We start from the raw sequence: 11,372 nt of genomic DNA on the forward strand, positions 1-11,372 counted from the left end.
AAACTTTATTTATTTTTAATCAAATTCTACATAGGCAGGGTTTAAAAAATTAAAGTATATTACAAAAATCAGCAGTTCCTCATCCTCTCCTCAAACACATACCTCCTTTCCCCACCCCTCTCAACTGACAACCACTTTCAGCTTTTCTAGCTGGTTCTTTTGGCATTTGTCTTCATATCTCTAAGTAATATACTTAATATTGCTACTACTTATTGTTTTTTTTTTTATTTGCTCATTATCTCTACACTTTACACTATGGAAGATAAGAGTTAAGCTCTCTTCTACCTTTTCTCATTTACATCCTCTATTATTCTTCCACCTCTCCAACATATGTATAAAATAATTTTATGCATTATTATGATCATATGAACACTATTACTGCTGAGCAGTGCAATTTCCTATGATTGCTCTTTGTTTCCAGCAACTTTTTAGTTTCTTTGGAGTTAATATTTATCTTCTTTTTTCTGTGTCTAGATTTCTGTGTTCTTTAGCTAAATCAGCTCTCAAATTCTCTGCCATCATCTCTCTTTCCTCTCAGACTTTCAGATGTGTTGGGTTTTTGATAAATGAACACATCTATTATTTATTAAGCATTTTTGAATGATAAACCCAAAACACCTAATTATTTCAAGAGGTTCATTTTTTTAAAGGAGTCTGTAGAGGCCCTTTCTGGCCCACCTACTTTGGAGGCAGAGCTATCTTACTGGATTTGCTTCAGCTCTCTCCTGTGTAAGGTATCTTATTTCTGGGATCCTTCTGATTTACTCCCTCATTCAGGTGAAACATCTTCCAATAGATTCCAATAGAAGGACTATGTAGGAGGTACAGTTCATTGAGAACTTAAATATCTAAAGATACTTTTATTCTCTATACACACTTGATTGATAGTTCTGCTAAGATATAGAATTCTAGGTGGGACACTGTTTTCCCTTTGCAGTTGCAGCACTGTCTTTTAGCTTTCATTGTGGTTGCTGAGAACTCTGAAGGCGTTCTGAGTCTTAATCCTTTGTATATGACCATGTTTTCCTTATTAGATTGCTCTTTATCATCATTGTTTTGAAATTTCCCTGAGATGTGCCTCAGTGTGTCTATTTTTATCCATTATAGACCCCTTTAATTTGGAAACTCATGGCCTCTACTTCTTAAAATTTTTCCAGAATTATTGCACTGAGAATTTCCTCTATATTTCTCCTTTCTTTCAAGAACTATTATTTTGAAATTGGGTCTCAGGCTAGTCCTTTAATTTTTAAAAAAATGTTTTCTTTCTCTCTGTTTTACTCTATATTATAGAAGATTTTCTTTATTTTGTTAACTTTCTTGTGAACCTTTCATTTCTCTTCCTATAGTTTTAAAATCTAAGGTCTTTTTCATTCTTTGTTTCCTTTTATAGAGTAACTTTTTAAATGAATATAGTATCTTCTCTCATTTTTAAGGATAGTTGTTTTAGTTTAGTTGTTTGGGTTTTTATTGTATTTTGTTTTGTCTTTTTTTTCCTGCCTAGGCTCTGTTTACTTTGTTACTCTTTTCTTTTTATTTTTTATCTCTCTTTCACATTAGAAGTTTTCCTCAGATGGTCATTAGTTTTTTTCTCATATTGAAGTGAGAGACTAAAAAGCAGATTGGGAGTCTTAAGTGAGAGGACTGGCTGGGCTCAGCTTTTTCTTACAGAAATCTAGCTGTGTCACTCTGCAGGGAACCCAAACTCAGTATTCAGTCTGTCCTTCTTGGCTGGTCAGAGGGTCTTCTAATTTCTCCACCTTGCATGGCCATCAGAGCTCAGAAAGCAGATAGGGAACAGGGCTATTCTAATCCTTCATTTTCAATATGATATCCCTGTCCTTGTTAGTCCATAGAATTTTCTTTTATTGTCTTCTGAGAATAAACCTATTTTTTTTTCTGTTGGGGAATGTAGTGGGCATGTTAGGCACCTGCTCAGTTGCATGTATGTACAGGAGGTCAGGAACTTGGGATTCTAACAATTTCTTAAATAGAATATAAATCTATTGTTGGGCTTTTGGGGGAGAAAGTTAGTGCCTTTGCTACTCCTACTTCCAGGAGTGACTGGTGCCACCATTTCTGTGCCTTTGGGGAATTCTGAAGCATAAATTGGGTTGAATTTTGGATTTTTCAGTCCAGTTTAAAATTCAGGTCTCTTGGGTCTGCTTAGCTAGTTATAGTGCTCATCCATCATTTTTTCAGCTAACATTTGATATCTTTATTCAGCTACTGAAATCTGATACTGTTTTCTCCTGATCTTTTCATTTTGTTGATTATTTCCTTTGCTATGCAAAATCTCTTAGGTTTGATATAGTCCCATTGGTTTATTTTTTCTTTTGTTTCTCTTACCCAAGGAGACATGTTTAAAAAAACAATTACAGGAGCGATATCAGAGAGTTTACTGCCTATGTTTTCTTTTAGGAGTTTTATGATTTCAGGTCTTAAATTTAAGTCTTCAGTCCATTTTGGGTTTATTCTTGTATATAGTGTAAGAAAGTGATCCATTTTCCAAGTTTTACATGTGTCCAGTTTTCTCGACACCATTTCTTGAAGAGACTGTTTTTATTCCATTCTATATTTTTGCCTCTTGTCATAAATTAATTGACCATAGAGGCATGGGTTTATTTCTGGGTTCTCTGTTCTGTTCCATTGATCTGCGTGTCTGTTTTTAGGCCAGTGCCATGATGTTTTGATTACTATAGCCTTGTAGTATAGTTTGATATCAGGCAATGTGATAACTCCAATTTTGTTCTTCTTTCTCAAGGTCGTTGTGGCTATTCTGGGTCTTTAATGGTTCCATATAAATTTTAGGATTATTTGTTCTAGTTCTTTGAAGACTGTCATTTGTGTTTCAATAGAGATCACGTTAAATCTGTAGATTGCTTTGGGTAGAATGGACCTTTTAATGGTGTTAATTATTCATACCAATGATCATGATAGAGCCTTCCATTCCATTGTATCTTCTTCATTTTCTTCCATCAGTGTCTTGCAGTTTTCTGAGTACAGGTCTTTTATCTCCTTTTTTAGGTTCATTCCTAGGTGTTCTATTTTTTTATATAATTGTAAATGGGATTGTTTTCATAATTCCTCTTTCCGATAGTTTCTTATTGATGTATAAATGCAACTAATTTCTGAAGATTAATTGTGCATCCTGCTACTTTGAATTCATTTATTACTTCTATATTAGTTTTTTGATGGAGTCTTTACAGTTCTCTATATATTGTACCAAGTTATCTGCAAATAATGAGTTTAACTTCTTCCTTTCTGATTTGAATTATTTTTTTAATTATTGTCTGATTTCTGTGGCTACAACTTGTAATACTATGTTGAATAAAAGTGGTGAAAGTAGACATCCTTGTCTTATTCCTCTTGTTGTATTGATCCCTTTATCATTATAAAATGTCCTTCTTTGTCTCTTGTTATACCATGTTTTAAAGTCTATTTTGTCTGATATAATATTGCTATGCCTGCCTTTTTGTTGTTTCTATTTGCATGAATTATCTTTTCCATCCCTTTGCTTACAGTCTGTTTTTGTTTCAATCTGAAGTAGTTCCTTTGCAAGCAGCAATATACATGGATCATGTATTCTTATCTTTTCAGCCACCCTAGATTTTTTTTTTATTGGAGCATGTAAACCACTTACATTTAAAGTAATTATTGTGTATTACCATTTTATTATTCATATTTTTTTAAGTTTACTTTTTCTTCTTCTTTAAGAAGTCCCTTTAACATTATTTGTAATATAGGTTTGGTGGTGATAAACACCTTTTTCTTGTCTGGGAAGCACTTTCTGTTCTTCGATTCTAAATGATAGCCTGGCTGGTAGAGTAATCTTGATTGTAGATCCTTGCTTTTCATCACTTTGAATATTTTGTGCCAATCCCTTCTGGCCTGCAAAGTATCTGTTGAGAAATCAGTCTTATGGGAGATCCTTAGTATGTAACTAACCATTTTTCTCTTGCTACTTTTAAGATTCTCTCTTTGTCTCTAACCTTTGGCATTTTAATTATGATGTGTCTTCACGCAGGTCTCTTTGGGTTCACCTTTTTTTGGGACATTGCACTTCCTGGGCTTGTATGTCTATTTCTTTACCCATGTTGGGGAGGTTTTCCATCATATTTCTTCAAATAAGTTTTCATCTCCTTGCTCTATCTCTTCTCCTTCTGATACTCCTATGACGCGAAGAGTTGTTACATGTGTTGTCCCAGAAGTCCCTTCAGTTGTCCTCATTTTTTAAAATTCTTTTTTTCTTTTTTGCAGTTCAGATTGGGTGTTCTCCACTACCTTCATTTCCAAATCTCTGGATCCTCTGCTTCATTTAATCTACTATAAATTCCCTCTAATGTATTCTTCATTTCAGTTATTGTATTCTTCACTTCTGACTAATTCTTTTTCATGTTTTCTATCTCTTTTTTATGTTTCCTGTCTCTTTGCTGAAGTTCTCGCCGAGGCATTTAATTCATTTCTTAAGTTCACTGAGCATCCTTATAACCAGTGTTTTGAACTCTGCAGGTGGTAGATTGCTTGTCTCTTTTTTGTTTAGTTCTTTTACTAGAGTTTCATCCTGTTCTTTAATTTGGGCGTTTCTTTGTCTCCTCATTTTGGCTGACTCTCTGTGTTTGTTTGTATGTATTAGGTAGATCTGCTTTGTCTCCCAGTTTTGGTAGGGTGGCTTTATATAAGTGTCCTATGGGGCCCAGTGGTGCAGTCTCCTTTGTCACCTGAGCTGCTTGCTCCATGGGTGCCTTTTGTGTGGATTGTGTGTGCCCTCCTCTTGTATTTGAGCCTTGATTGCTATTGATACCTCAGTGAGAGGGATTGACCCTCAGCCTGACTGGCAGTGAGGAATGGCTGTGGCTACAGCACATGAGCTATTGTGCATGGGCTGACCCCATGGAGCAGAATTCACTTTAGCAGGGCTCTGGTGTCTACTCAGTCTACCCTTTGGGTGTATCATTTGTGGATCTCCTTAGATGGTGCCCTTGTGTGATGTGAAGCCAGCTACTAGTTATGTTGGTTCTGGGGCCTCTTGGAAGGAGCTTTGATGTAAGCCAAAGTCAGCCACTTGCTGTGTCTCACTTGGAGGAACTTGGTAGAAGCTACAAAGTGATCTGCAGGTGATTGCCACCTGTGCTGGGCTTGTAGGTGCCTGGGAGAGGCTAAGCTATGAACCGATGCCAGACTCGGGGCTGCCTAGCAAGAGGTATGAGGCACGCTGAGGACAGCCACTGCTTGTCTGGGGTGTGCAGACCTTTGAGAGATTTTAGAAAAGTTTTCAGTGTGAGCCAAGACTGGCCATTTGCATGGAAATGCCACTGGAAGTAGTTCCAGGTGAGTGCTCGAGTTAGGTGTGGTGGGCTCTTAGAGAATTACCTGAGTGGGATACATGGTGTTAGCCATGTTGGTGGAGACTCAGACTTGGCACCTGCCTGCACCTGTTGGCTGTATGGGGGAGGGCTCAATAAACTAGCAATGGCGTCTAGTAAGCTGCCTTCACCTCTGCCTCTCTAGCCCTCTTCCTGAAGGTGGTCAATTCAGCTCCTCCTTGTAGGTCCCTGGCACTTTCCAAGCAGCTACCCCAGTGCTGGATCTCAGTGAGTCCATGAGCAAGTCTGTGGGCTGTCCCTTTAAGACCTGCAGTTCCTAGGTCTTTGTCAGCCCTCCATCTCACTCAGCTGTGATCCCTCCTGGTTTTCACAGCCAGATGTTATAGGGACTTCTCTTCCTAGCACTGGTGGTCCGGGCTAGGGAACCCTTTGTGGGTCTGGGACCACTCGCTCCTCGTTGGGTCAGTGGGTGAGGACTCTGCAGCCGAGATATTCCTCCAGATTCTTAACTACCACAAGTGGGTTTAGGACCAGCCCATTCTGCATCTCTTTGCCCCTCCTACCAATCTTGCTGTGGCTTCTTCTGCATATTCCTGATTATAGGGATCCTGTTCAGCTAGACTTCAGGCAGTTCTTAATGATGGTTGTTCTGTAGTTTAGTTGTAATTTTGTTGTGATCATGGGAAGAGGCGAGCACAACATTTACCTACTCCATCTTGACCAGAAGTTTCTTTAATAGAATCTTTTAAACATTTAAAATAATGGAGAACTTATTTGTCATTATTCTATTTAAGGAAATTTTCCCTGTGTGAAAGATAAGAAAATGATGACCCTTTGTACAGCAGTTCGATTGTTTTGGACAGTGGAAGCCCATAAAAGTGGCTCATCAATCTTTAGCAGCCTGGCTTTATTTAGTCAAGGCCATACCTTATTGCGCTTTGGAGATCATCTATGACCTTTGGAATTTATTGTAGTCAGAATAGACCAGATCTTCATTAAACCGTATTAGAGTTAGGAAATCAATTTAGTGTGTTACAGCCAACAATTTTTTAAAATAAAATACATCGCCTATAGTTTTATTAAAGTTGTGTTTCCAGAATATGTGTGCGTCGATACATGTGTGTGTGCTAGGTTGAGATATGAGATATATTTCTTACTGCAGCTTGTGGCAAAAATTTTCAATCTATTGCTCTAATCCAATCTAATCTTGTAGTCTCGCTTAGGATGTCCATGGCAAGTGATAATTGTTAGAGTTTGAGGGAGAAAGGAGACCAGGATTGTGAATCCTGAGGGGACAAAAAGACATAGGGAGGAGGAGAATATGGTTATTTGCTTTAACCAGCCAAGCCGGGAGTCCCCAAGAGGACTCTTCTAGCAGGCCCAAACTCCAGGGGATGGGGTTGGTTATTTACCACATTTTGCTCTGCATTCCTAAAGTACCTTGTGTATAATCTCACTCACTGCACACACCATGTTATTTTATAATTTTTTAAAATGTCTTTGATGAGCCAAGTTTATAGATGGCCCTCCATAAATGTTATTAGGAGAGAAGAATAAAAGGTTGACATTATTATTGGCCTTATTTTACTTAATACTTGTTAATGACATGTTTACTCCTGCACTAGTAAAGAAGTCATCCCATTTCCAGTCACATGTGAGCATTATGCCCTGTACCGTGAGTACATTGTGAAAATAGTCCATACTATCTATGGAGCCAATAGCAGCAAAATTCCATCCTGTCTCTCAAGATGTCAGTAGAACAGCTGGAATTTTTTTCATTGTGTAGCTTCTAGCTTTGTTAAGAAGTAAGGAGGAAGAAGCTAGGCCCTTTTATGTCCTTAGTGACAACATAAATTATAATTCATCAGATATAGTCACAAAGCTAACTGTCTTGGCATGTTGGGATGAGGGAGGGAACTACAGAAGCAATTATAATATGCTCTCATTGGGCAAGTTCAGAGTACAGTGAGGTCCTGTGGCAGAGAAACTGTCATAGTCTAAAGTGATTTGGGAAGACCTTCCAGAGCAAAGGACATGTGAGGAGACCTGAGGGTTAAATAGGTATTAATCAGACAGAGGGAACAGCATGGGAATCACATGAAGCGGCTAGCTCATGAAGAGCCTCCAAATGGAGATTTGATATTTAGACTATATGTCCTAGATAATGGAGCTCTTATCTGCTGTTGGCATAGTAATCTTAGGCAGCCTACAGAAGATGGAAGCAGCCAGAACTGGAATCACAAGATCATTCAGCTGGAAAACTTACAGAGTTCCAGAACACTCCAGAACTGAGTGTCTATGTTAGAGCTGTGTCAGGGCATGGTGATAGAAATGCTGCTAAGAAAGAATCAGTGGGCTCAGTGGTTTTTTGTGAGGGGCCAGGGAAGGGAAGGGTACCTTTGACTCTAGTTTTGAGGTTTGGCACCTGAGGATGACAGTGATGGCTTTCACAGTAGTAGAGAACATTCAAGAGCAGTCAGTCTTGGAAGAAAAAATGACGGGGAGATAGGATTTTACATCTTGAGTTGTAGAGTTCATAAAGCCCTTGGGGCACCATTTCAAAGTATGGTCTTATTAGAAGAAAATTTCTTATGATCCATAGATAAAGTTTTTCATTTTTTGGCATTTTTCCCCCTTGAACGCTCTTAGCTTTGGGGTAAAAAATCACATGCCATTACAGCACAAGAAATATAGTCAATAATATCATAAAAACTTTGCATGGTGCAGATGGTTACTAAACTTATCATGGTAATCACATCGTAACGTATCTAAATGTCTAATCACTATGTTATACATCTGAAACTAATATAATATTGTATACCAGCTATACTTTAATAAGTTTTTTAAATTAGATGTCATTTAACTTCATATTTTAACATTCTAAATACAGGAACATATATTTTCAATATTTTTATCAGCTAAGACATGAAATTGTTACTTGATCCAAATCAGGCTTTTTAAAAAGACAGTGGCATAACAGATTTGTCTGTTTATAAATCAAGTATCAGAGTATACATTTACATGAATGTCAAATAGGCAGTTAGAATTAAAAGCCTCCACAGTTCAATTAGTAGTTCCTTCAGAGCCTCCTTAATTTACTTTGTTTTCTTCATGCCTAGTCATTATCCTACAGTGACTTCTGAGAAGCAATTTTCTTGAGAGTACAAATTAGATTATATCCCTTTATTGAACTGAAATTTTTAACAAGGCTTTCCACTAATGAGATATGGTATCCATGTTAGGCTAAAAAGGCTAATTTGAGTCATTAAGTTAGCATTTCAGAATTTGAAGTTATTGATTAAATCTTCACTAATAACACAAGCAAAGTTTAGTAATGAAAAAGATTCTACTAGGTGCTACTAACACAACCATGAAAATTCATACCAGATAAAAAGTAGCAAGAGGAATTAGAATTAGCTTGACCGTTAACATATAATGCCCCCAAATCTAATAAACCCTCTTTCATTGATACTGCTTAAGATAAACTTGACTTTCAATTCTAAGATATACTCTTTATTCAGCAATTGGGTCTTCCAGGTTCAGCACAGCTACAGTCCTAAGGGAAAAGAAACTCTCCTTTGACTATAGCACATTCTGCTTTGATATGGAACCATATCTGGAGCATGAAAGAATTTTCTTTAACATGATAGGGAGAAAAGTTCAGCTCATTTTTTTATATTTATTTGATTTTTTTTACAGATATTTTTACTTCTGACCTGACTACTTTTTTTCTTTCTAGTTTAAGATTGATAAAGAATGGTGGACATGGATTGATTATAACCGCTTCCAGGAGCTCATCCAGGAATATGAAGACAGCAGTGGATCAAAAACTTTCAGCGCAAAGGATTATATGGCCAAAACTCCTCACTGGGCATTATTTGGTGCCAGCGAAAGAGGCTTTGATCCCAAGGACATAAGATATCAGAGAAAGAACAAATCAAAGGATATTTCTGGATGTTGAAATTATCTGAATTTAGGATACTGAAGGACAAAAACTGATGCCCCAGAAGGTTCTCAAATTCCACTATGATTTTTTCCAAGGATAAATTACACAAACTGTATTTCATACACAAGAGACTATGAGGCAGGACATGGGAATGCAAGTCACATCCTGGGGTTGGAGAAGTAGTATGCACATAGTAGTATGCCTGAGACTCACAGCCTCACCATTTTTTCCAGAGCTCAGTCCCTTTCCTGATTTTACTTCTGAGAAGAAAATCATTTTGGGAGGGAAGTACACAGTTGTTATTAGAACTTAACAGTTTTGAATTATAATTAGTAAGAATCCTTAGAATGCTATTCATGAGAGTATTGTACAGAATGAATATCTGTTCTTCTTCCCCTCGTGGGCTCTTGGCCTTTGTGGACTGTATTACCCTGAGGTAAGTGTATCTGCCACCTCTAAGATTCCATCCTCTTCTTGTATCTTAAGATAACACCTCTTGAAAGTAAATTGTCATAATTCTCAATTATTTTTAATACCGCATAGATTACTTCAAATTTTTGCTTAGTGCCAACACTTTAGATACTGAATTGGTTGTAAAACTGTACTAGATCTCATTCCATTCTCATACAGATTGCCATAGAAGGTTATATATGAGCTGGATTTGAGTAAAGCTCTCTTCTATAAGAGGAATTGTCATATGATGTCACTGAATAATTATTCCCACAGACTTTGAAACAATGAGTACAGTTTGCTTTTTATTTAAAAAGTCAGAGCCCTTTATGAGTATACATATAGCAGGTCACTATTTTCTTTCACTTTGGAGGCCCTAGCTATTTATGCAATGTTCTTTAAAGTTCAAGTTTTTTCTAATTGAAAACATTAAATACTGAATAGTTTTTGTAAGTATCATAGAGATTTTTTAAATTCCTTTGTCCTAAAATTTTAATTAATAAAAAACATTATAGACTTAGAACACATATTTTCTTTTGATTTTTTTCTCATATTAATTTTTTTGTTATTAAAAATTATTGAGGTGACATCAACAAAATCCAATAAGTTTCAAGTGTACAATTCAACAGTATGCTGTATATATATTGCATTGTGTGTTTACCATCCAAAGTTAGATTTTTTTTTCTATCACATTTGATTCCTTTTACCCCTATCTACCTCCCCACTCTCCTGCTTCTCTCTGGTAACCACAGGTCCACTGTCCATGTCCATGAATCTCTGTTTGTCATGTTTGTTTGTTGCTTTTAGATTTATATCCCACATATGAGTGATATCATATGGTTTTCAACTTTTTCTGTCTGGCTTACTTTGCTTAGCATGATTGATTATCTCATGATCCATCCAAGCTGTTGCAAATGGCAGTATTTCATCTCTTCTGATAGCTGAGTAATATTCCATTGTATATATGTACCACATCTTCTTCATCCAGTCATCCATTGTAGAACACTTTGGATGCTTCCAAGTCCTGGACACCGTGAATAATGCTGCTATGAATATCGGTGTGCAAATATCGTTTCGGATAAATGTTTTCCATTTGTTTGGGTAAACACCCAGTAGAGGGATTGGTGGATCATATGGTAGGTGAATTCTTAGTTTTTTGAGGAACTGCCATACTGTTTTCCATAGTGATTGTGCCAATTTGCAGTCCCACCAGCAGTGTATGAGGGTTCCTTTTACTCCACATCCTCTCCATCACTTGTTATTACTTATCCTGTTGATGATTGCCATTCTAACAGGTGTGAGATGGTGGTGTCTCATTGTGCTTTTGATTTGCATTTCCCTAGTGAAGTTAAGCATTGTTTCATATATTTGTTTGCCATTTGTATGTCTTCTGGGGAGAAGTGTCTCTTCAGGTCCTCTGCTCATTTTTTGCTTGGATTGGTTTTTTGTTTTTTTGTTATTGAGTTGTATGAGTTCTTTGTATATTTTGGATATTAGGCCTTTATCAGGGGTATTGTTTTCAAATATATTCTCCCATTTAGATAGTTGCCTCTTTGCCTTGTTGATGATTCCTTTTGCTGTGCAGAAGCTTTTTAGTTTGATGTAGTCCCATTCATTTATTTTTGCTTTTACTTCCCTTGACTTTGAGGTCA

General features: G+C 36.9%; 1 protein-coding gene across 2 annotated transcripts in view; it reads left to right on the forward strand.

Annotated features, from left to right (window-relative positions):
• LOC102896817 (S-adenosyl-L-methionine-dependent tRNA 4-demethylwyosine synthase) overlaps window positions 1-10,247 on the forward strand; it is a 193,414-nt gene extending 183,167 nt beyond the window's left edge. For both annotated transcript variants that reach the window (XM_015594634.2, XM_015594635.2), the window contains exon 16: window positions 9,064-10,247. In XM_015594634.2, the coding sequence (XP_015450120.1) occupies window positions 9,064-9,285 (222 nt within the window). In that variant the 3' untranslated portion in view covers window positions 9,286-10,247. The remainder of the gene's footprint in view (window positions 1-9,063) is intronic.
• Window positions 10,248-11,372: the final 1,125 nt, after the last annotated feature.

The sequence above is a fragment of the Pteropus alecto genome, unplaced genomic scaffold (assembly GCF_000325575.1).
Source record: "Pteropus alecto unplaced genomic scaffold, ASM32557v1 scaffold68, whole genome shotgun sequence".
In the NCBI taxonomy this organism is placed as follows: Eukaryota; Metazoa; Chordata; class Mammalia; order Chiroptera; family Pteropodidae; genus Pteropus; species Pteropus alecto.